General features: G+C 39.4%; 3 protein-coding genes across 4 annotated transcripts; all 3 read right to left on the reverse strand.

Annotated features, from left to right (window-relative positions):
- Positions 1–578: 578 nt before the first annotated feature.
- On the reverse strand, positions 579–10,522 carry LOC121985917. The gene is made up of 6 exons (XM_042539632.1): positions 9,909–10,522; positions 9,599–9,816; positions 2,476–2,701; positions 2,312–2,397; positions 2,096–2,184; positions 579–1,110 (listed from the first exon to the last, which is right to left on the reverse strand). The coding sequence occupies exons 1-6, from the start codon at positions 10,272–10,274 to the stop codon at positions 845–847; spliced, it is 1,251 nt and encodes a 416-aa protein (XP_042395566.1). The 5' UTR covers positions 10,275–10,522; the 3' UTR covers positions 579–844.
- A 934-nt stretch (positions 10,523–11,456) lies between these two features.
- Positions 11,457–14,196, reverse strand: LOC121985918 (serine/threonine-protein phosphatase PP1-like). Its single transcript, XM_042539633.1, has 4 exons — positions 13,861–14,196; positions 12,262–12,821; positions 12,001–12,192; positions 11,457–11,806 (listed from the first exon to the last, which is right to left on the reverse strand). Exons 1-4 carry the CDS (start codon positions 14,054–14,056, stop codon positions 11,783–11,785), a joined length of 972 nt encoding a protein of 323 aa, XP_042395567.1. The 5' UTR covers positions 14,057–14,196; the 3' UTR covers positions 11,457–11,782.
- A 2,262-nt stretch (positions 14,197–16,458) lies between these two features.
- LOC121985919 (ABC transporter C family member 14-like) lies at positions 16,459–25,374 on the reverse strand. Of its 2 annotated transcripts, XM_042539634.1 has the most exons (11): positions 23,086–25,364; positions 22,206–22,526; positions 22,020–22,106; positions 20,832–21,461; positions 20,385–20,549; positions 19,989–20,283; positions 19,518–19,732; positions 17,957–18,262; positions 17,816–17,879; positions 17,495–17,734; positions 16,459–17,027 (listed from the first exon to the last, which is right to left on the reverse strand). In XM_042539634.1, the coding sequence occupies exons 1-11, from the start codon at positions 25,213–25,215 to the stop codon at positions 16,927–16,929; spliced, it is 4,554 nt and encodes a 1,517-aa protein (XP_042395568.1). In that variant the 5' UTR covers positions 25,216–25,364; the 3' UTR covers positions 16,459–16,926. The 2 variants fall into 2 exon arrangements, 1 of the variants encoding a protein (XP_042395568.1); XR_006113294.1 differs by lacking the exon at positions 19,518–19,732 and having other exon boundaries at positions 23,086–25,374.
- Between the last annotated feature and the right edge of the window lie 475 nt (positions 25,375–25,849).

Genomic DNA, 25,849 nt, shown 5'->3' on the forward strand with positions numbered 1-25,849 from the left:
AACGATAAAAAAAAAATTAGATTTGTCAGAAGAGTAAAAAAAGAAGTGCATTTAAAAAAATGTATCTTTTAGTAAATAATAAAGTAATATACATCTTTTGGTCAATTCAGATTTATAGGTTCGTGATTTGATAAATTGCCGTTATGAATGCTTTCATTAAAATAAATAAAAATGCTATAGTTTGTGAATGCTTTCACTAAAATAATAAAGCAGCTTATTCAACTATGAAAATACCTAAATAAATAAATAAACAATGTGGTATTCTATGAACAACAATGTCAAACCATTTAGCAAAAAGCAACTCAGCATTTTTTGAATTTACAGTCTTGTGGCTTATTTTGGAAACTGAATATTTATAACCAACTCATTAAAGCCTTCAAATCAAGAAGAATCGAAAGCAAAAACTCAGTAGAAATGAGGAGAAATAATTTCACACTGCTCCAATGCCCACACAATAGAACCATGCCACAAGAACACACAGGACTTTTAACAAACAATCAAATTATAATGGGGAGAGTCAGGTCATCACTGACGCTGGGTATCACATATATTTCACCATCAAATTTCTCCCCCTTTCATTTCCCATTAATATATAATTTTATTATGCAAGTTCTCTTCCTGAAAGCATACAGTTCCTGGTACACTAAAAGCTATACCAAATTATGTGGTGTATATCTCTCGAAAACACAGACTAAGTGGTGGAGTAAGAAATGATTGAGAGGTGGAGTAAGAAATGATACTAATGTAATTAAAATGGAGCTAATACTGTCCCAAGGGGGTTCAACACCAAAGGCTTGGTAGATGCATCACTTAATTCTAAGGGGCATTCATGTGTCTCCAAATATCATCTTCTGAATGCGCCGTATCGGGAGATGAAAAAATTGTAGTCTGGATGTTCTACTTGACGAAGGCGAAGCCAATCATCTGCCTTTTGAAGCAGTGAGCTTAATTGATGTTGCTCGTGCTGCCCATCAGACCTCCAAAGGGATCCTCGAAACTTGTACGAAGCAAGTCCAAAGACAGGCAGAGTTAGCTTCGATGGCTTGTCTGATTTCTGGGCACTTCTAACAGAACGAGCTCCAGCATCAGCAGATTGTGGGATGGTTCCATCTGTGGAGGGGAAAAAAAAGTACGTTGGAAAACCAAGAGCGAGTATAATAGAACCCGGTGTTATTTTCATGAATGCAGAATGGTAAAACTTCAAATTGGTCTTTGGTTGTCAGAGGAACTAAATCATATAATATGTCTTGCTCATACAAAACAGTATTGAATAATGATCAGGAGTACCTAAAAATATAACTGAAACTGCAGTTTAAAAATTATTCCGGAATTTAACAACAATGCTTAACTTTTGAGTTCTCAGGTGATCACGTGTTAGACTTATCAAAAGTGTTTTTCCTCATTATGGCCAAAAGATATTGCAATGCAGTAAGAGTTCATCAAGGAGTAAAAAAGTACATGTTGTAGGCACTTTTAAGAGAATGAGATACCACATCAACAGTTCTAAGCACTACTAAGAGAATGAGCTCTTGTATCCAGATATTGTGAAACAACTCCATCTATCAAGAGATACCCGAAGTACATTTAATAAACAAGAGCAATAGCTGTATCCTCCAGATGCTATAGATATTTCACAGCAATAACAAAGTAAATCCTCACAAATTAGCGAGTCCACAAATAGAGGAAGAGACTAATCTTATTTCACACTAGCAACTAGGAATTTGATTATCAATCTTCATTCATTCTTAAGGATACATAATTTCTCTGCCAATGCTACTTAAGAAGTATTTTCAAAATTTAATCGACAATGCCTACATTTTAAATTCTCAATGTGGACATATTAGACTTGTTTGAAGTGAGTGAGGTCATTGAAGCATTTTAATCACTTCATATTGGAACAAAAATTTAATGAAAGCATCAGCCAGTTCTTCATATTGGAGCAAAACCAAATTTAGTCATAGCGCAAGCTAACAACAAATTCAAGATGCAAGCTTTACTGCCATTGGTTCAGGATGTAAATATCATTAATTACTACAATGAGATAATGGAATTATGGACCAAAAGTCGTGCTTATAATAAGGCAATAGCTGCTTACGTTTAGGAGTTGCCAAATGATGGAATGTCAAAAAACAAGCATCCAAATCCTTTAATGTTGGGCCCGTAGGTATTCTGTATATTGGATACCTGCAATACAAAGAAGATTTCATACTATGAGTGAACCTATCAGAGTACAGAGAGGAACATCCAAGTACATGTAATCTTAACAATTTGGCTGATGAAGAATATATGGTGGTATACTGAAGAAGCATACCATGCAACAGACATCCAACTTGATGAATGTAGATCACAACTTTTGTATGTCTTAAGTCTTGGAAATTTACTTGCAAGGGCATTTACCTGCAATAGATATAAGTAGTGAAAAATACAGCATTATAAGACAAATCTATTTGTCAGTATATTCAAGACCAGTCTTGCCTTGTTAGCAAGAGGTTCTCTTCCATATGGTGGGTCTCTCTCTAGGTATTGGAATGCAGGAGTTAGTGGAGTGCCAGCATTGCCATCATCACTAGGGCCTCCTTGTGCATTATGATTGGTAGTTTCCAAGGATGCAAATCTTTGTTGTATTCGATCTACACTTGAACAACTGCCATCACTGCTAGTATCCAGGCAATGATCTCCATCACTTTCGTCATCATCTTGCCTTACCACAAGCAATAGAGTTAACTTGTATGAACATTTGTATTCAGTTATGGTTATAGCACCCCTAAACTTGACATTGATAGCCCAAATGAAAAGATACAGACAAGGAAAAGTGTCCTTAGTTCAGGAGGATGGTGCCCATCTTTGGAGGGGAACTTTTGAGTACCAATAGTATTTATATTTAGGAATGGAACAATTATCAATCAATCATTGCATGCCATCTTATGGAAGTATCATGGATTAAAGGTAATACTGATGGCATTTGAGACTATTCATACTTGCAAAGAAAAAACTTCCTGATCATGCTATAATTAGATTTCATGTATAGCAACTAGCAAACCTAATAGTGCAAGAATCCTATTTTAATACCCTACTATTTGTAAAGTTGTAATATTCCTGTTCACACCAAGATTAGCTTAGAACATTTGCAAATATATGTATCATCTTATGATATGTTTTGATTAATGCTGAAAAGATCTACTTCCGTTATCCCTCCATCATCAAAATGTTTCAATAGATATCCTTCAGTTGTTCAATACTAAAGTAAACCATATAACTAGATGCTTAATGGTCAATGGTTGAAATATATCTTTAGCTCAGATCGTAGAAAAATTAAAGATCATACTTAGACTTAGAATTATGAATCACTAAATTAAAAAAATGTATATCCCATGCACACTCAGTAGGTAATGTTGAAATGAAAAACCTTTTGTGGAGCAAGGTAGACAACAGACATGTATTAGTGCATTTAACGAACACAGACAGATTGCAATGTCAAGCTTGACAAGAGAAAGACAGTTATTATGTCAAGAATATTTGAAGTCTATGTAGAATGCTAAAAGTTACGAAGGCCACAAATTCATGATATTATAAATTGAAAATTCATTATGTATGAAGTGAAACTCATATTCTACAAATTAATATAGCTATTCAGCTGTACCCTAAACTTGATCATTATCAGCATTTAACTTGCATGCCTTCTAGTTCAAGAAGCATTTGTGTTTTCCACCTACGTGGACTATTTTTTAAAAAACAAATGATTTCATAGCTTAGTTGAATTAATGACCACCAGCTAGTTTGACTGGACCTTGATGCCAAAGCGGATAGTGATTATCTTGCGAGCTAACAAGAAAGAGGAATTGAGGAGAAGGCAAGAAGGGAACGTTATTAATAATTGAGGGATGAATATTCATACGACTAAACATGTGTTTATATAGACCCTATACGCTAAGACAGAGAAAGGAAAGAAATCCCAATTTATGGAACTCAATTCCTATCTTGTAAAAAAAAAAAAATCTTACCAAAAAAGGAAATTCTCGGACAGAAATCAAAATTAATAAAATAGGATGCTAATATAGACAAGCCCTAACACATGAATACCAAAAATATCAAAAATACCCTAAAAATCATAAAAACGAAAATTACTAAAAATAGTATTAAAATCTTTGGGAGCTCGACGAGAGCCTAAACATTGCTTTTTGCCCGAAACTTGGCGGTTACGAGTTCCCCCTAATAAATGTAGATCTCTGAATTCTACACACGTGGTCGTTGACAGAGCCTATTCCAAGTACCGAGTCAAAAGTTACGACCCTTTGAAGTTCAAGGGTATGTTGGGTTGGTCCTGCACCACGCTCCCCTGGTTGAAAAGAACTCACCCACGAATTCATAGTAGCCTCATCAGCATCCACCGAGTAAGGAGTCAAGTGCTTCACATTGAAGACATCAAATGTCTTCAAATGACTACGAAGGCGCAACAGCATTGTCGTTGATCTTCTACAATATCTCACACAATTCAATATTCTGATCCTTCAGCTTATTGTACTCGTCAACAGGAAAATGATCACTAGTTAAAACAACCCAGACAAAATCTTTGACCTCAAACAGTACACGATGATGATGATCAACCCGAGTTTTATATTTGGTATTGCTATCCAGAATTGTGAAACTGCTCATAAATGTCCCGTGTCATCTCATCTGCTTTATAACTAAATTGTCCTACACGTGGAACAGGGGCCAAGTCCAGAACCCGGATGTGTTCCACCTTTAAACAATCTCAAGATGACTCAAACCTATTGTCCTGTTTCTCGATCTATTATAGGCAAACTCTGCTTGAACGCCAAGTCTCACTACTTCGGCACATCTCAAAAGATTGCCCAGACTCCGATTCACCACCTCGGTTTATCCATTTGTCTGAGGGTAGTAGACATTACTAAAGTTCAACCACGTGCCCAATTTTCTCTGTAAGCTCTTTAAGAAATGACTGATGAACTTGGTATCTCGATCTAAAGTCATGGATCAAGGAACGTCATGTGAATGCACAATCTCCTTAAAGTAAAGATGAGCAATCCAGACAACATCCTTAATTTTCTTGCAAGATACGAAATGTGCCAAATCTGTCAACTTTAACAAGAACCGAATCTGAGGTTTGTTGGGTGCATGGTAATCCTAATATAAAATCCGTACTGACATCGAACCAAGGAGCTTCATGAACTGATAAGGAATTGTATGAGCCTATTGGTGAGAACCCCCTTAAACTGCTAGCATACAGAACATCCGTCCACAAAGTGAGCCACATCACTTGTTAACTTGGGCCAATAAAAATCGACAAAGATAAGGGTTAACGTCTTATCAGATCCAAAGTGTCCTTCATTATGAAACTCACTCATGATCTGCTGCCTCTCTAATATGGAATGCACAACTGCAATCCACGAAATAGATCGCAATTATACAAAAAAAAAAATCATGTCCATAACCATCATATACCTCTTCGAATATCCTTCCGAATGATGGATCAGCTATGTACATATCTAGAAAAACCTCAAAGCAAGCAACGCTGGCACTCATGGTGGTGAGTCATGAAGAATGACAAGTCAGGGCATCTGTGACACGATTCAGACTTCTAGCTTAATGTCTAAAGGTGAACTCCTGTAAGTCATCCACTTGGCATATCGTCTGTTCAGCTTGTGATGATCATTGATATACTTCAATGCTTCATGATTAGTAAACAGGATGATCTACTTCTGCACTAGGTAGTGACGCTAATATTTCAAGTACTGAACAATGGCATAGAACTCCAAATCGTAGGCAGAATAATTCCTCTTGGATCCGGACAGCTTCTCACAGAAGAAAGCAATTAGACACCCAAACTGACTTAGAACCAATACTAATGTCAGATGCATCTCAGTTGACCTCGAACACTTAGTCAAAATCAGGATGCTAGAACTGGTGCCTTGATCATCTTCTGCTTGACCAATTGAAAACTAGCTTCTGCTTCTTCAAACCACTTGAATCTCATCCCTTGAGACACTCAATGATCAGAGCAATCAGAGTGCTGAAATTTCTAATGAAGTCAAGTCATGGAAACTCCGGACATCGTGCAAGAACCATGGCTGAGGCCACTCCAAAAATGCATCTATCTTTACTTGATCTGCATTCACACCATGCCAAGTAAAGTTACCGATGTAGTAAAGAAAGAACACTTTGTATGTTGATAAATAAACATTGTCTTCGGTTTATCAAAAATAGCACGGAAGTGATCGAAGTGTGATGCCCATGTCGGACTGTAGATGAGAATATCATCAAAGTAAATCACCACAAACTCTTCCATGAAAGGCCACAGGATTCGATGCATAAGCTTTATGAAGGTGTTGGCACATTGGACAATCCAAAAGGCCTGACCATCTACTCACATAGCTCATGTTGCGTCTTGAATGTTGTTTTCCATTCATCTCCCGGCCTTATCCTAAACTGGTGGTATCCACTTTTAAGGTCAATTTTTGAGAAGACCCTAGAACAAAATAACTGATCCAACGTGTCGTCCAGACAAGGAATTGAAAACCTATACTTTCCTATAATCTTATCGATGGATCTGCTGTCATACGCCATGAACCATCCTTCTTTGGTACTAGTAGGGAAGGAATTGCACATGGACTCATGCTCTCACAAATATAGCCCCTCACAAGTAATTCCACCACTTGTTGCTGCAATTCTTCAGTCTCCTTAGAGCTAAGGTGATATGGTGGTCAATTAGGCAAAATGGAAATTACTAAAAAAAATAGTAATCAAATCTTCGAAGGCTCCAACGAGGGCCTAAAAGTTGCTTTTTTGGGCCCGAAACTTGGTGGTTATGGTCCAGTAACAAATGTAGATCTTTGAATTTTGCACGTGTGGCTGCCGACAAAGCTCAATTTCGAATCTCGAGTCAAAAGTTATGACCCTTAAGTTCAAGGGGTCAGGTTGGGTTGGTCCTGCATCAAACCTAACCATAATCTGGACTAAGAAAACAACTATGTTCCAGAGAAGTCAAACACCAATCAAACAAAGGAAACCAAGTCAAAGCAAATTGATCAGGGAATATCAGCCTAATTTTTCAAACTTTTTGTCATATTATACCATTAAGGTCGAGTTCTAAAATTGATGCAAATAGTCCAATGACTAGTGGTATTGATTTAAAATCAATGATACCAGTCAGGTGGAATCGAGCTGAAATTGATAAAATTTTTAAAGGTCACTCTGCAGTTGAATGCCACTATATTCAAGGTAGTAGTACTAAAATACACTAAGAGATTTGCTTCCTTTTATTTTTTGCCTAATGTTGTATTACTTTATAAAAAAATAATTAATGTAAATGATCAATAATAGTTCAGCAATCTTGACACATGTATTGCACAAAAGTTTGAGGTGCTCCACAAAACTGAATTGCATATTGAATGATCAGATGTGGTGTAGACCATTTGCATGCACTAACATATAATGATCCTAGCTTAACTTCAAACGAAGGATGTGAGAAAACACAAATGAATTGAGTAAAAGAAGGATGAGATAAGCGGAGTTAAAATAAAATCATTAAGAAAGTTCTTTTCCAACAGGGTAGTCCATACATTGACTAAGCAAACTACCTACCATAGTAAAGATAGGGCAACAAACATACAAACACTTGAAATGAAAATGATTGAGCAGTAGATAGCAGTGAATTAACACAATGATTGAGATAAATAGTTCCAGGCAGTTTCTAATCTCATATATTGGACACATGTTTTTTTTAAAAAATTTAGACAATCAAAATTGATGAATATCTCAATTGTTGAAGGTGAAGCATAAAACCCATTCTGAAATCAATCCAATATGCCATTTCAAAGGCTAAAGTAAAAAATAAAAATAAAAATGCAGTTATAGGAACACTATTTAACAAGACCACCACATAAGCGCCTTAGCGACCACATCTGTAGCAGGAATCAAATTGAATCCACAATGGCTGCATTAGGATCACGCTGGGTAAACTAAAACTTATTTTACTAAAGCATGTCCAAGTTAATCCTGATTGATTAAGCCAGTTTTACCCAAATAAATGTCTCCCATGGATCATAGGCAGGTCAACATGTAAACTTTCTTTTATGTGAATGGACTAATTGTTTCAGTTTGGTTGGCACACATTGTTAATGTTGTGTTTAGTTAGATATGTACAATATTTTATATGGAATTATGGATAAAATAAGATAATTATTTAATAGGCTGTGTTGTGGGCAAAATACAACTATACTCAACTGGAACAGGGCCCGAGCCTGAGTTTCTTCTTGATCTAGGCAAAAAAGTTGGATTCAGCCAGGGGAAAAGAACTTGGCAACCTGTCAAGCCAATAGGTCTTACTGGTAGTTGGTCTCCCTGGTGCCTTGGATCGGTGCCAAACTGCTATCACGCCTACAATAAGAAACAGGGGCTAAAACAATGTGGTAGATTGTTGGACCCTTTAAATTTTGAGGGCCATTTACCTCCTAGTCCAGGTAGGGGGTATTCGTATGCCTGTAGGGGACGTAAGGCAATGTTTCACCATGAGTTCCCTTCTTTGGGATGTGCATCAAGCTCTCAACGTATGTATTTTTAGTCTGTGTTGCATGTGCATGTGTGTCTGTGCCCACATGATGCGTCATGAACCAAGATTGCTACTAGCAGTCTAGACCAAGCTCTTAGTGAGGGCCCACATTGCATGGTCATAGGGGTGATTAACAGCTACATCAATTAATCATATATGTTATTTTTAGATTGATTGCTTAGGTTAATTAATCTAATATTATGCAAGAAATGGAAAACTACAAAATCTAGGATGTGCATATGCAATAGCACCAAGCATACACAAATTGCATTTGCCTTTTAAACCCATGGAAATGGAAAAAACAAAGTGTAAGGTGAGAGTTCAAATTTTTTTTTGTAACAACAATGTTTTTATGCAACCCACCAAAAAAAAGCATTCGCATTAAGTGGTCATAACATCATCAAAGTCAAGGCTGTAGAACTAAAAGAATGCTTAGGCGGTAGCACCATTTAGTATAATACAAAATGTTCACTAGTACACCAAATTCCAACATTTTTATATCAACAGAACAAGAAATGAGTATACATCATTCATGATCTATTTAAAGTGGTATTCTCATTGTTTATAGGAGAAAGACATATGGAAATTAATGCAGCTAGATGCTAAGACTAATCAGAAGCAACATCAGCTTTGTGCACAATAATATTCACGATGGCTACTTCCAATGTGCTTGTAGATCACAGTTTTGCACCTGACTATATGGCAGGAATGTCGAGATGGCTAACAATAGCTCATCGCAAACTATTAGGATGCTTTTATTTTCATGAATAAAAATAGAATAATCAAAGCATTCAGGGGAGTTGGGTTAAGTTTTAAACTCCTGCAGAGTCCAGCCAAAAGAATATGAGCTTTATTGAACAATATATCAGAAAAAACATAGAAATCGTTAGGCAGCATTTTGACATAGACAATGTCAGACATCCACATGGCATTAAAAGTAAGCATTAATAATTGTAACAGATTGATGAATTCCAGTAGAGAACTAGAAAGCAAAATCACTGAATGAATCAAGCAATCTCCTATGTATACCTTGAGCTCAATCTGGAGTTCGAGGCATCCACAAATATCTGAACAGCAGAAAGATATGGCACATAGTACTGCACGACAGAGTCGACCCCGTTCAGCACCAGCGGCACCCCGGCACCATAAGCGCTCCACTCTTTGAAATTCTCCCACAGATCTCCAAGGCAAAAGTATGGCTGATAATGCAGCGCTGTGCTGCCATTCCTCAAATCTCTCACGCTTGTCTGCGGCAACTCAAAAGGTGAGACCTACGCAACATCAATAGAACAATTGCAGAAGACAGGAAATGGAACTCCTTTCTCGTGTTTCATCGAACCTTAGAAGAGTATTGAGCGGGGACGACTGGTGTGATCTCCGTAAGGAGCCGGTCGAGGTTCCCTGCAGTAGGCGGCAGCGTCGGCTGGGGAGACGCAGGCAAGGGCGGGACCGACGGCTTGGACGACGACTCGTCCGATTGGGCCCTGTTCACAGCAACCTCTCGCGACTCTACAGGAGCCGACGCCGCAGGCGGAGATGGCCGTGGTTTAGACCGTGCCGGCCGCTGCATCGGGGGTTGCTGCTGCTGATTCTGGACTTTTTGGCTCTGCTGTTGCTGTTCATTCAGCCTCCTGAGGGCAGGAGGGCTGTAGAAGCGATCGTCACCGTGGAAGCGGGCCGACGACGAGCCACTGGAGGCGACCATATCGGCGGAGGACGGAAGGGCAAATTCGACGAATTAGCAACACTCTAGATCCCCGTATGGATCTATGGAATAGGAGGATTCGCGAAGGCGTCAATGGCGATCGATTTTGCTTCTATTGTTCTTGATTTTAGGGTTTTGGGGAGAACTGCGAGGGGGTCCAGGGGGAGATCTATTGGGCGATTTTGTTGGAGGAGGACGAGTGTGGTTCTCCGCCTCCCTTCGGTTCTTAGGCAAACTTGGAGATTCAGTCACCGCAATCGGTAACCACACCGCACGCTTCCTTCGATTCTGGGCGAGTATAGATTTTCCAACCATCTGCGCAATAAACGGCTAAATATTTTAATAAATTATGTAATAAAAAATGTATATTCTAATATGCATATTTTATTCACAAAGTTTATAAGATTTGATATCTTATTACATCTTTATTTTTTAAAAAAAAAAATATTTGACTCTTTTTTTTTGTAATGTATGATCGATAAAATGCTGAAAATATTGAAACCATGCAAGATTAATCATGAGAAATTGTGAAAGGTAAAAGAAAATAGTCAAAGAGCCGTGGACTTTTGAGAAAGTATTACGACTTGGTCTTCAGTCATTAACTTTAATCTTTCATTTAATTAATTATAGTAAACTTATTTAGTCAACTCAAGTTTTAAGTTGAATTAAGATTCTATTTTAGTTTGTTTGACCTTCCAACACACATAGCATCTATCAAACAGCTTTTAACTATCTCAAAGGAACACTCTAAGATCATCTCCAACCATAAAACCTATTTTAGTGTACTTTCAACACTAATTTGATGTCATTTAAACACCAAAAAAATTTTCAATTTCAACCAATGCACATCATTTCCTACACTAAAATGAAAATTCTTTAGAATATTTTATTTTTCATCTTATAATTTATCACACCATAGCCCTAAGTAGACCGCCCATCGTCCGCGTAATCATATATCATACAACCCTAAATCCTAAGTCACTATTCTAAAGACTAATAGTCACCCGTGATTTACCTCCTCCGTATTAACTTTGGAACAGATTGACAGGAGTACTAGAACGAACATATTCACCTTTTGTCATCATATATCATACAATTTAGATTCTCAAATGTAGAGTGGATGGATCATCGAGCGCATAGACGACAAGCCCTCCGACTCAATCTCCACACTAACTGTTCATCTTAAGAATAGAAACACTCAAGGAAATTTGTTACAATTCAAAGAGGAAACCCATCAGTCAGTACATACGTGTGTGCCCAGAACGGGAAAAAAAAGGGAAACAATGTGCTAAATTGCTGTACACCTAATAACGCATCGACTAATTTACAGATGTTTGTTGTCACAGCACATAAACTTCATCCAAAGATCAAACAATGCCTTGAATCTGTTCCGCTGCTTATCGTAACCTTATCCGGCAGCCATAGAAAGTACTGACTGACAAGCTTTGGTGATCCACACACAAGAACCAGCCCACATCTTCTGTTGTCCTAAGATGACTATAGAGGCATCAAGATTTGGCTCCTTTCGATGGCTGTTTGAGTAAAATCAGATTACTTCAGTTAATGAGAAGAAGGCGATACTTTTAAGTTCAACAAAGCTTAAACTTTCAGAAACCATTTATCTTCTCTAAAGAAAAACAAAGAAAAGCAGCCATTATTTCGCTATAAATCATTAGCAAATTGCAAAACATTAAGAAAGAACAAGAATTTGGAGTAAGAATATCACCTTCTTAGGTATCTTAGTGGTTGCGTTGGAGTTGACGGGTGTTGAAGCTTTCAAAATCTGAAACGAACATAACAGTTTCTCGTCTATGCTCAACAGAGCACCCACATTATCGAATTCACCACAATAGTTTGGTGCTGAAAAAATTGTGACTAATCTTCTGTGAGCAAAAAACTCGTAGCCGTCCTCCACTACCTGTAAAAATCAACAACTTTACCACCATCACCGAGCGATGAGAAAGGGAAAAAAAAACACAATACTCACTTGGTGAGCCCGACAAATAAGATCAAGATCATTTTTCTCCAAAAATTCAACAAGCTTATCAGCACCAAAAGTTACTGAAATTCCGCGATCACTCTCACCCCACGCTTTTGCAACAGGATCAGGATCAGACCAAAGCAAGTCACAGAGAAGACCATAATCTGGAATCTCAGTCGGTCTTTGGATATTCCGAATATCATACATGTTTTGCAACTCAGGTGAAAGGCCACCATGCATGCACAAGATTTTTTCATCTATCAGGGCAGAAAATGGCAAGCAGTTGAAGCAATCACAGAATGTTTTCCAGAGCCGAACATTAAATCTCCTTTTGCACTCGTCATAAAAGCCATACACTCTGTTGATTTTAGCATCTTCATGATTTCCTCTTAGAAGGAACACTTTGTCGGGATACTTCACTTTATAAGCTAGAAGCAAGCATATAGTTTCCAAGCTATACTTGCCCCTATCTACATAATCCCCAAGAAACAAATAGGATGAATGAGGGGGGAAGCCACCAGTTTCAAATAACTTCAACAAGTCAATATATTGCCCATGTATATCACCTGCATCGAAAGTAACACTTCAAAAATAAGCTCTTGTGCAGCTTCTCATACAGAATAATCAGGATAGCAAATAAGATGGCTAAATTAACATAGATTTGAAGTCAACATCACCACATTACAAATTGGGCACACAAGTTTTGTGGAAAACAAACATCTCCTATAACGAAAGAGAAAACTAAAAGTCAATGTTGGGACTTCTGAATGATTTTTTAGAATAGTAAGTCAATGTTAGAACTAACAGAAGGAAACCATTGCAGATATGCCATATTTGTCATTTACTTATTTTGGGTTCATTACAAGAAGTGTTGAGGCATGATAATGGTGTGTAGATACCTCGAAATTGTCCAACAAAGAAAACAGTAAAGACAACAAGAGCTCAAAAGCTTTATCATCTGTGTCAATTGTAGAACATGAATAATCAAAGAGAGCTCCTAGCAAGAAACTCAGTCTTTTGAAAAATGAAAGCTACGGAGAGAAGATAAGAAGATAGAAGATATGAAACAATGATAAATGCAGGAGGTGATGAAACAACTGGATTCACTGCGCCAGCTGAAATCTTGAGAGAGCATTTTATCATGCATAACTAAAATGACTGAGGAACACAGAACGCAGAGTCTTTGAATATAATTCATATACAGCTGAGCTCCCCAATAGTAGTCTTTCCTCTTTTCCCTTGACTTCTTAATACAAACAGTCAACCCTAAACCTTCTTCAGTCCAATCCAATTGGCATAGAATCTCAAACTAAACTATAGGTTCGGATGCAAAAAATATAAGCCAAAATATATGCATCCAAAAAGAAAATTAGCATAATGAATCGGAAACCACAAGATCAACGGGAAGAAGAAGTGTTTACGCTTCCCTATCGGCGAACATCATATAAATCATATTAATTTCTAGTATAAACTCCCCTTTGACCAAAGCAATTTCATTATTCGAAAGTCACAATCTCTCCGTCTTCGAGTAGTTATCCGTAGAGAAAAGAAAAAACTCAACATTCGATTGCACACAGATAGCGGAAGTGGATAATGGGAATTGACCGCAGATCTTGATGGGAGCGCGGAGCTCGAGGAGATTCGGCTGCGAGAGGAGCACTTTCTTCGCCTCCACGCAGAGCTGCCGGATCTCCGCCTCAAAGAGCTGCACCTGCCGTCCGCCGCCGATGAGCAGTCGGCTTATGACGTCGTCGAGCATAGAGCCATCCATGGCCCCAATCGAGGCCCTCGTCATCATCATCTTCGCTACCCTGCCCTCGCTCCGAGTATTCCCAATTCCAAGCAGGCGCCAGGCGACTCCCGTGGGGGAAAAAAAATTAATCAGAGCTTTGAGCACCACCGCTCCGACGCCAAGTCCAGGCTCCAGGCGATAAAAACGACGCCTTTTTTGTTATTGAGGGGAAGAAAGCGCGTCGAAGCGCCATCACCGTTGGAACAAGATTTGTGAAGCTTGCATCCGTCCGATTAAGCGCGTGGCGCTGCCGCACCCGGCAAACCGAGAGAAAACTCAATCGCGCTCGAATGTGGCACTTGCGTAAGGGCACACATAAATGTACCACGACACAGCAAAGGGTCCTACACACAAAGAAATGAGTGGGTGAGTGGATAATTGTAAAACGAGGACAAAGACTGGGTTGCAGGCCGCAAGATGTGACGTTGCTTGACCGACCGGGCTGAGGTATATATTAATATATATATCCTGTCACATCAGCTGAGTTTCAAAAATCAGTCAGACAATGTTACTGATTATTGGTGATGTTGTTACTTGTTAGCGTTTGAAAATTACTAACATATTATCATTGGTGTTATAGATTTTTAAAAATCAGCAACATATTATTGTTAATATTATTAATTTTAAAAAATTAAAAATATTATAATTTAAAAATTAATAATATTGTGTTATTGAAAAATTCGTAATACTATATTATTGGGTTTCAAAAATTAATAACACGGTGTTACTCATTTTTAAAAATTAACAATACCTATGAAAAATTGATCATTTTTAAAAATTAACAACATAGTAAATAAAAGTAGTTCGGAAAATTTTTGGTGTTATTGATTTTTAAAAATCAGGAACATCACAAAATTATGTTGTTGATTACCGAAAATCAACACCACAATATTGTTACTGATTTTTAAAAAATAATAACTTTTAATTAAAATTAAATCACAAGAAGTGCAATATATCTTAGTCAAAAGTTATAGTTCCTTAAAATTTAAGTCACCAACACGTTATTGCTGGTCTTTCAAAGATCAATAACACATTGTAACAGCTATAAAATCGTAACTGCTACAATTATAAATTATCATCTATTAAAATTGAACTTGTAATGATAACAATTATGATTCCGTAGCTGCTACAATATATATGCTAAGTAAATTTTAAGATGTCATAATTTTAGACTCATATTTAACCATGAAAAATAAAAATATAGTCAATCCCAGTTAAAGTTATATGCTCTCACAGTGTAAGTCAGCAACAATGTTGTTGCTGGTTTCGAAAAATTAGCAACACAAAGACCAGCAACAATGTTATTGCTGACTTAAATTTTGAGAGACCATAAATTTTGACTGAGATTGAATCATGAGATGCATAATATATTAAATTGAAGATTTCTGAATGAGTTTCGATTTGATATATTATGCATTCCGTGATTTAATCCTAGTCAAAAGTTATAATTTTTTTAAAATAATTAGCAACAATATTACATTGTTGATTTCAGAAAATAAACTTTTCAAAGGTGTTGCTAATTTTCGAAAATGGGCAACACGGAAAATCTTCTCAACCACATTTTTGTTTACCTTAGTTGCTGATTTCCAGCAGCAACAACATCTGAAAATCAATACCATCTTCAAAAAACTAATTTCCAAAAATCAATAATGTTGGGACACTTCGGAGCTAGAAGAGAGGACGGGCGAATAACTTCTCGCGCTTTGATAATGATGATTTACAGCGGAATAGACTTGAAGCAAGCTCTCAATGCTAACATAAGGATTTACTTGGTATCCATCGCAAAAAAAAGATAACTAATCAAAGGATCCACACGGTGCACACTCTCCACTATGAACACAAACTCCTTCTCGAAATAACCTGAGATGAAGAAACCTCGTACAAGACTCTCACAAGCATACAATTCAAAACAAAAAGTAAATACATGATAAATCAAATGAAAACTTTCTTACTTGATCTCTGGTAACTTATAGATACCTCTGGACCAATTGAAAAGTACAACAATAAAGTGTACTCTCTCATTACCATAACGTATAACACCTTATACAATATTGTTATAGTATTATAATAATTATGTAGTTATTGTTACACATTATATTAACTAATTGGATAATGACTTTTATTAATTTAAAATGATTTAAAATAAATAAATAAATTTGACGAAATTAATAAACAATATTTTAATATAATAATATTCTGAGTATAGTTATCATGATTAAAATAAAATAGTCAAAAAAAAAAATGGTAACAGGCTAACAGCTGCCGAATAATGTACTACTTTTTGTATAGTTTCACCATATAGATTGTACGCTAGTTGCTCCATGAAACAAGTTAAGATTTCCAGAGAGACCATCTTAAGAAAGAGCTCCCCATTTGTTTTAAAAAGCTAGAACAAATCTCATTTTGTACAATTGAAGAACTAGAATTGACGGTGGCTTTTGTATAACCAAAATAAATCAATTGCAGGAGTAGCCAACAAACATACAGTATCAGTAATACCCGAATAGTGTTCAGTTTCATAATTAATAAAATTTTTCTCAATCTCAACAAGCTTCGATATCACCTTAAATAAAGTAGTTGTGGAAGCAACCTTTCCTCTGCCACTATCCTTCTTTTTGTTCCAGAAAAATGAATGGCTTAAGTTTCTGATACTAGAATAAGTATATTTAACTTTTGATGGGAAAACTCTCATTCCCGGCTCTCCTCTCAACTAGGATATCGAAACATGCAACACCAACCATGGAACTGGAAGGCTTTCTGTCTATGAATTTGATCTCCCTCCTGCTTTCTTTTGTAAACATCAGTTGAATTGCATTTAGGTCCCTTCTGTGGATTTTGAGAGGGTTGTGCTCTTTATTCATGCACCAATGAGGTGCCGCTTAAAGATCGGTAGAGCGATGAGCATATTCCTGCACTAAAGCTCCAAAGAGAGAGGGATGGTCGACCAAGTTGGATGGTTTGTCAAATTCCTTTGCCAATCCTGATCATATTGGAAGGTCATGTTACTCAGGTTGAACAATACAAAAATTATGTGATGTGAAACATATTTCAGTGATCTCATCTCAAAAATACTACTAAGTTCAATATCACCAGTGTATTACTTCAGACAATTTAATTGATCCAAGTAGCTTAAAGATATATAACCAAGTATAGATCGCCTGAACATATTTACTTATCATGAAGGAATAATAACTTGAGAGGATATTGCTCATACTTGAGTTTACACTAACTAATATATATTAACCATCGCCTCCAATAAGCTCAAGTTAATTACACATGTTATTAATAGCCCACGTTTCCTAGTGAAGTTCTATATTGTTTCTTTTTTCTATGAAAATACCAAAAAAATCCAAGTTTTTAGAAGTTGATGGAATATACATAAATTTTTGTTCAATTTACAGGATTTGATAGTTATAAGGAACTTGAAACAGGTTGTAAGAAGAATACCTGCATCAATGACTAAAACTCGATCGCAGTCCATCACTGTGGGTATTCTATGGGCAATGCTGATAATTGTACAAGAAGAAAAGTCTTCTCTGATGATTCTCTGAATAACAGCATCGGTCTGTGAATCAACCGAAGCTGTTGCTTCATCCATAAACAAAATACGGCTGCGCTTCAGCATGACCCTCCCTAGGCAGAGAAGCTGCCTTTGCCCGACACTCCAATTCTCCCCATTATCAACCACTAAAATGCGAGCAGGAATAGATTAAAGTGGAGGTATTGTGTTAAGATTTGGAGTCAAGTAAGAACAAAGGATATACATACCTAAAGCATCAAGCTTCTCAGGTTTTGAAGACACTGATTCCTTCAGTTGGCAACGTTCCAGAGCCTGCACAGATCAATCACTACATGAGATACACATGCCTTGAACTATCTATCTTTGCGAGTATATAAGAGGATTTATACCTGCCATATCTCGTCATCAGAGTATAATCCAATTGGGTCGATATTGCTTCGGACTGTACCTTCAAAAAGTACGGGCTCCTGAGGGATAATGCCAAAGCGTGATCTGAGATCATGAAGTCCCAACTTACAAATGTCCACTTCATCTATAATTATCTGCCCCCTTGAAGGCTCAACTATACGAAACAAAGCTTGTATCAATGTCGATTTGCCGCTGCCTGTCCTTCCAACAACACCTATTTTCTCTCCCCCTCTAATGCTGATTGTGATGCCTTTGAGAACTAAAGGAGTGTCTGGACGATATCGGACCTGAATAGACAACATAAGCATTAACTTAATAAGGTCAAAATTAACTACAATCTGATAACAACAAAATGAGACATGAATTGAAGAACTATGAAAAGAAACTACAAAGATTCACATGATTGTTCATTTATTTTTTTTTGATAATCCTTTAATTCAGAAATTTAGCATTGCACAAAGATAAAACAGTGAACAAAATACCCAAAGATGAGGCTCCAGTATAAATAGACGGATACTCGAGATTTTTCCTTAAAATATTTATGTGGGTGTTACTATGTTTATCTTGATAATTTCAAGAAAGATAAAGAGACTAAGGGGGCGTTTGGTTTAGGGTAATAGGAGTGGGGAATGGGAATGAGAATCATTGATTCCCATTGTTAATGTTTGGATTATAGGAATAGGAATGCAAATAAGGGAATGAATCCTTGAAATTGGGTAATAACTCATTCCCATGTACCTCCCCTTCAATGAGTCATTACCCTATTTTCATCAATCAAAATATTCCCTTATTCCAAAAATACCCTTGACTTAAAACTAAAATTTTCTCCATTAATATCAAATATCAAAATATATTTATTTATTTTTTCTTTCATATCACTTATCTCTCCTTATTCTCTCTCATTATATTTTCTCTCTCATCATAGTTTCTCTCTCATCATAGTTTCTCTCTCATCATTTTATCACACACTTTCTCTCTCCTCAATCTCTTCCATTGCACTCTCTTCCTTCTTTTTTTTCCTCATCACACTTTCTCTCTCATCACACTTTCTCTCTCCTCAATCTCTCTCATCACACTTTCTCTCTCCTCAATCTCTCCCATCATATTCACTATTCTCTTTTCTCTCACCATACTTTCTCTCTCCTCAATCTCTCTCATCACACTCTCTCTAATTTTTTCTCACTATATTTTCTCTCTCTTCATCCTCTCCTATCATACTTTCTCTCTCTTCATTCTTTCTCATCACACTTTTTCTCTCTTCATTCTTTTTATCACACTTTCTCTCTCATAATACTTTCTCTCTCATCATTCTCTTTCATCATATTTTTCTCTCACATATAATTTTTTCTCTTATTTTCCTTTAAGGGTAAAAAAGGAAACTTTGATTTATTCCGATAGAAGATATACAACTAACCAAACATTGCTTTTAAGAGTGATATCCATGCTCATACCCATTCCCATTCCACAATACAATGATTCCCATTCCGATTCCTATTCCTAGGAAAGAACCAAACACCCCCTAAGTATTAGCGTAACAATAACCTCTAGAGCTCTTATGTGTATATCTCCATGGGCTGGCCACTGTGGAGTTGGAAGACAATCTTTGATCCTCCAAACTGCCTCTGAGGGAATGTTGGTGAACTGCCTTATCCGTTCGACTGAAACCATGCGATTCTCTATAAAGCAACTGATCCAAATTGTCCAGAACACCACAGCATTCAGGGAGAGACCATAGGAGAGAGAGAGACCAACATATTCTGCATGGTACAAATACATCAATCTCATTCATTACTGACTGGAGGAAAGGGGTAGTTGATCTCTACAATGTTTATAGTAAAGTGAATTGACAGCAATAGTTTTGCAAATTTTACCGGCCCAACTTATGCTTCACCAACAATATTTACATAATATTGAAGCTTCAAAATGGGCAATATGTAAACAACCCTTGAGGAAAACTGAAAACAGACAAAAAAAAAAAAAAAAAAGATTTCTCTTGAGATTTTTAAGTTTTACCTGGTTTGATGAAATTGCTAGGAAGCATGATCATGAGCAAAGCAGAAACAACAAGGACAAAACTTCCAATCAATTCTAAACGAAAACCAAGCCACTCGTTGGATCCGTTGTTGTGAAAATCCATCCTTAAGCTCGAATCAACCCTAACCAAGTTTTCCTGACAAAACTCTCCCTCCTTTCTAAAGCAGCGAATTGTCGTAACTCCAAGAATGGACTCTGAGAAATGATGGATAACTGGTGCCTTTGTAATTGACTCGAGACGAGTGAGTTCCCGAGATGTTGCCAGATAATAACCCTGTAGATAATGTTAATTGAAAGATTAAACAAAGGCCACTAAGTATCTCTATCGAACATACACTTAGAGGGTAAAGTGGAGTTGAAGCATGGTATACGTACCCTATACCAAATGTTCAGCCACATCAATGGAAGTATGAGAATGACTGTAGGCCATGCAACTTGACATGTTACAATGAGTATGCTAATCAGTGTAATGTACATCGACACAGTAAGCCCCAGAAAGAAGGGGAGGAAGAGATCGATATTAGTCTGGTCAGAAGATGCCTGGATTTTGCAACAGAAAAGTCCAGTGTTAACACCATAAATCAATAACACTAAGATACTATTTGCTTCTCACATTTTTGTCTAAACAATGTTTAACTGTTAACTATATAATATTTTACTACCACTTATCATATGTTAATTGGGTGAAGAATGTAGCCTTTTATTTAGGATAAAAAACAAGGATAATGATCTAAGTGAATGGAAGATAAGTATATACTACATTTAATTTTTCAAGATCAAGCAAGCTTAAGCAGAGTGAAATTAGAGGATAAGTAACCTCACCCGACTGAGAATTCTTCCAGAAGGAGTAGTGTCAAAGAATGACATTGGAGCATGAAGAATACTGTTGAGAATCTGTCTGAAAAATATTTGAGCTGTCTTGAGACCCAAGTATGCAATAAGAAAAGATCTGGCAGCAACAAGTAGCGCAGAAATTAATGCTATGATGACATAGACTTCGATGAATATAGACCCACGAAATGAAGCAGCCCTATCTTCTGATGTTTCATATGCCAACCAATAGTCACTTGACATTAGAGAGGTCTGCCACATTAATGCTATCAGAAGCACCAAAGCTGCTCCCCACCACCCCCAAGCTTGAGTTATGTACACCATATAGACATTCCAACTGACATGGCCAGTCTCACGCTCTTCTTCTTTTATAAGTTTAGAAGTTCCTTTCTTTTTCTCAGTCTTTGGCGAGATTATGGAACCATTTTCACCATTAGATTGCTCACGTTCCGGTGCATGTTGTTGGGTCCCTTGTTCCTCATGGTTTTCCTGTGAAAACCCACTTTTCTCTACAAGCTCCATCGAACTGTCATGAGCAGCAACTAGTGCAGCAAAGTTAGTGCCTGATTTTAGTACCTCATCATACTTTCCAGACTGTACAATTTGTCCATCTCGCATGACCTGTTTTTCAGATTAATATGACAATAGTGAAAAATAAGAAAAAAGGATAATTTATAGGATACAACATTTTCTTAAACATCGTGTAAAGTGAACTCCTTTAGCTATAAGATAATGGTTCTAACCACTTAAGTTTATAGGATAGTAGCTACCCAATCAAATATATTAAGTCTTAAAAGAAGCCTTTATGGTGATGGTTGCCAGTGAAGCAAGAATATACATTAACATTTTAATCTAGAAAGTGTGTATATGTATGAGTTATGTAACACATAAGTATTTTAGAAGGAAAAGAAAAGGCAACCAATTGAAATACTAACTGAATAGAAAAGTTTTGCCAAGAACTTTGAAACTGCAAGGAAAATAGCTACATCGAGAACTTATATGGAAATCATCATCTATGTAGAATAGAGCTGCGAATCACACTTAATGCCAGTTTAGTCAGAGAGAAATAAGAAAGAAATTAGGATTTTAGCAGTATTTGGCTGGAAAAACAAAAAGAACCATCAAGATGCCCACTGGATGTTCCACAGAAAAAGGTGCACGGTCTAGATAAAAGAGTACCAGAATGAGATCAACGTTATGCAAGAAGTCCACTTGGTGGGTCACGAGCACAATAGTCTTGGATTTGAGGACGCCCCTGACACATTCCTGCAACCGCCCAATCATTTAGGCAAAGCGAGCAAAACAGCAAACACCTTGTGATTCGACGCAAGGAGATGATGAATCGATGAGGAAGAAAGGAGGCACCTTGAAGATCTCTGAGCCGGTCTGTGCATCGACGGCGCTGAAGACGTCGTCTAGGAGGTAGACGTCGGCGTCCTGATAGACAGCTCGGGCGAGCTGGATGCGCTGCTTCTGGCCGCCGCTGAGGTTGATGCCGCGCTCGCCGATCTCGGTCTGGTCGCCGAACTCCATCATCTCGAGGTCCTTCTGGAGGCAGCAGACGCGGATGACCTCCTCGTACCTCTTCCCGTCCATCGGCGCTCCGAACAGGATGTTGTCTTGGATGGTGCCGTTCTGGATCCATGACGTCTGCGCCACATACGCCGTGCTCCCGCACACCCTCACCTGCCATTGCCGATTGCATCGCCATACTCACAAATCTCAAACCCCCGCAATTCCAAAATCAAGAATGTTAAAACAAATTTACTTTCAGTAAAAAACAACAAATAGTTAGATAAATCCAAAAAGTTATTCAGCAAAAAAACAGAAACTTTGGCTTTGATGTGGAGATCGTTTCTTCCGTGCCCACCACGGCGTCTGGCGATCGTTTCAAAGAGGTCTACGGCTCTTATACGCACTCAGTGACGCAAGGGACATCGATGACGATAATGAATACCCCCCCAACAGAGTTGGTCAGACCAAATTTAAGCCTGTATTTTCTTCTAGAAGACTAGAACTCTTCGCTAAACCGATCATACCCCAACTCTCCGCCGTTTTCACCTAATTATCTAGAGGACTTGTCAATCGGCAAGGCCAATCGAGGGGCCACTGCCGCTCAAGGCAGGGACGATATACCTGTTCTAGTCCTTGTCTTTAAAGTTTGATTTAACACACATCCATATAAAATTGTCGGCTTAATTATTTAGTAAAGAATGATCGGCGAGTAGAACGTTAAGATTCGTACCTTGCCGGTGATCTTGTTCATCTCGCCGAGGATGCAGGAGAGGAGGGAGGACTTGCCAGAACCGACGGTGCCGACGACGGCGGCCAGTTCGCCGCGTTGAATCCGCAGGTCGATCTGTTTCAGTGAGGCTGCGCTCTCGTCGGAGGCCTCGTCGTCCCACGAGAAAGCTCCGCCGGTGAGCTCGATGGCGACTCCGTCTTCGCTGCCGCAGGTGGCGGAGCGTTCGACTGCGGAGTCGTCGAGCTCGGCGCTGGTCATGAAGCTGTCGAGTCGCTGCAGCGAGATGACTGCCTGCGAGGCCGAGATGAGGGCCTGCGGGAAGTTGCGCATTGGCTCCTGCAGTATGCGGAAGAAGGAAGTGGCGGTGAAGACGAGACCAGCGTCGAGGGTGATGCCGCCGACGATGATGCACGTGGCGAAGACCAGTGCGGAGATGACCACCGGCGCGCTCCATAGTACGATGATGTTGCCGCAAACGGAGTACATGAACTTGGCGAGGAAGCCGTACTCGCCGTCGCGAAACTGGTTGATGCGCCGGTTGAAGTGCTCCTCCCAAGCTTGGAACTTGATGACGCGCATGTAGTTGAGCATCTCGTTGGTGGCCTTCATGCGCTTGTCGCGCATCCCCATTAGCTGAAACTGAAAGCGATTGTTGCGACGGGTGCCGAAGAGGACGAAGACCATGATGAAGGCGAGGCCGACGACGGCGGAGACGACGGAGGCGCCGAAGTAGATGGAGAGGAGGCTGAGCGCGGCGCCTACTTGGAGGGGCATGAGCCAGATGTAGTGGATTTGGAGCATCATGTCGGAGAGCTGCTGCGCGTCGACGGCCATGTAGTTGACGATCATGCCGACGCCATGGGACTGGCGGGCCGAGCAAGAGAGGCGGAGGCCCTTGCGGTAGAGGGAGGTGATGAGGGTGGAGCGGATTAGCATACCCATCTTCTGCGACTGGAAGTTGTATTGGTGTGAGCAGAGCACCTCCACGAACTTGGCCGCTAGAAGAATGGCGCAGAGGTAGTAGCCCTCGTATGGAGAGGAGCCCTGGCCGGAGGTGAAGTCAACGAAACGCTGGATGAGGCTGGGGCCGATGTACATCACGAAGAGGCGGACGATGGAGAGACCGGCGGTGAGGAGCAGGCGCGGCCAAAAGCATCGGAGAAGGGTGGTGCGGACCGGGTTGTCCGCCCGGGTCGCGCCGTCCGGCCAATTCGACTTGAACAGTTGGAACATGCGCTCAGCCCGGTGCTCCGGTGACAACGTCGGCACGTCGGACAGGTTGAGCGCCGAGCGATACCCCTTGTTAATCAACGGGTTCATCCACGCCCACGTCAGCTGGGAGAGAATAGAGGCAGTGGCGTAGGGCGTTACGTTGGTATTCTCCTCCCCTGCTGCCGCCGCCGACGACGACGATCCCTCCGTCGTTGCAGCATCCTTGACATACACCCCGGTCGACCCTGAGATCGCCAAGACGAGCAGCGGGACGGCGGCCGCCAGAGCAACGAAGGAGACCACGTCGTCGACGGGAATCGCCGCGCCGCCGGCAATCCGTAGTCCGGCGGAAGAAGCGAAAAGAGCGGAGAGGAGGAAGGTCGCGGCCCAGAAGATGCGGAGCGTCGCAGGGTGAGCGGCCGCCCGGAACTTCTTTTCATGGGCAACAAGTGCGGCAGCGGCGAGGTGGGAGAGGAACTGGAGGAGCAGGAAGACCGACTCGGCCGCCAGCCACCGGGACCGCGGAAGAAGCGCGAGCGCGAAGGCGAGAAGCGCGGCGTAGCTGGCGGCGAGGATGACGGAGACGCCGAGGGCGAGTTTGAACCCCCAGCCGGTTTTAACCACCACGCGGTGCGACTCCTCCGAAAGCAAGGGCTTCCTAGCGTCCTCCTCTCGGCCGCCATCCCCACGTCGCCGACCGAACCGATACCACAACTTCTGCACGGAAAAAACAACCAAAACGAGGAGGAAGAAGGCGTCGACCGCCCCGCAGAGCACGCGCTGAGGACAAGGCGAGAGGAACACCACCCCGAGCCATCGGAAGAAGTCAGCCGCCGTCGTTGACTGCGATGGCTGCAGCACAAGCGACGACGGCGAGCACGATCGCGAGCCAATCCATGGAGGGATAGCAGAAAACATCGCCGATCGTCCGCGGGATCACGGAAGAACAAAAAAAAGAACCACCGGCGACACCGCCGCCGCTGTTTCCGATCCGAGCTCGTTCGCAGAATCAGAACGTGCGGCAATTACTCTGCTCCTCAGACTCCTCTTGGCCAATGTCGCCCCATAAAAATACTACGAAAAATTAAATTAATTAAAAATAGTCCATGAAATCTCAGCGCTTCCGCCAGGCGCCAACTAGGACGGTAAATAAGTCAGAGAGTCTGGTATATTCAAACTTTTCAATAAGCTGAATTTTACATTTTGAAGTGAGAATTTAAGTTTAGTTTGGTGAGCTTGTTTGATTGAAGTTTGATTTCAACTTAATTTATTTAAATATTATTAAGCTTTTAATTTAAGTTTAATTTGAGTTTAGTTTGAATTTAACTTGAGTTTGACTTTCAATTTAAACTTGTTTGATTGTTTGAAATTTTTAATTATTTGATTTATTATTGAGCTTGATAATTTAAATTTATTTATTTTTTTAATTTTATTTTATTATTTATTTAGTATATTGAAAAGAATTTTATTAATGAATATAGTTCGTGAATATTATTCATGAACGTTGTTCGTTCAAGCTTGTTTATTTAGTTTAATAAGCTGTTCAAGTTTG

The sequence above is a fragment of the Zingiber officinale genome, chromosome 5B, assembly GCF_018446385.1.
Source record: "Zingiber officinale cultivar Zhangliang chromosome 5B, Zo_v1.1, whole genome shotgun sequence".
In the NCBI taxonomy this organism is placed as follows: Eukaryota; Viridiplantae; Streptophyta; class Magnoliopsida; order Zingiberales; family Zingiberaceae; genus Zingiber; species Zingiber officinale.

Bases quoted from the DNA above. Each gene is read 5' to 3' on its own strand.
- LOC121985917 (XM_042539632.1), bottom strand. From the start codon at position 10,274: ATGGTCGCCTCCAGTGGCTCGTCGTCGGCCCGCTTCCACGGTGACGAT. The intron at 2,398-2,475 runs GCAAGACTGGTC...TATCTATTGCAG, and splicing joins GAGAACCTCTTGCTAACAAG to GTAAATGCCCTTGCAAGTAA. The intron at 2,185-2,311 runs GTATGCTTCTTC...TTTGTATTGCAG, and splicing joins AGTTGGATGTCTGTTGCATG to GTATCCAATATACAGAATAC.
- LOC121985918 (XM_042539633.1), bottom strand. From the start codon at position 14,056: ATGATGATGACGAGGGCCTCGATTGGGGCCATGGATGGCTCTATGCTC. The intron at 12,193-12,261 runs GTGAGTATTGTG...TGATTTTTACAG, and splicing joins TTATTTGTCGGGCTCACCAA to GTAGTGGAGGACGGCTACGA. The intron at 11,807-12,000 runs GTGATATTCTTA...TTACTCAAACAG, and splicing joins CCACTAAGATACCTAAGAAG to CCATCGAAAGGAGCCAAATC.
- LOC121985919 (XM_042539634.1), bottom strand. From the start codon at position 25,215: ATGTTTTCTGCTATCCCTCCATGGATTGGCTCGCGATCGTGCTCGCCG. The intron at 20,284-20,384 runs GTACGTATACCA...CATTATCTACAG, and splicing joins GGCTGAACATTTGGTATAGG to GGTTATTATCTGGCAACATC. The intron at 19,733-19,988 runs GTAAAACTTAAA...TGTACCATGCAG, and splicing joins TAGCAATTTCATCAAACCAG to AATATGTTGGTCTCTCTCTC.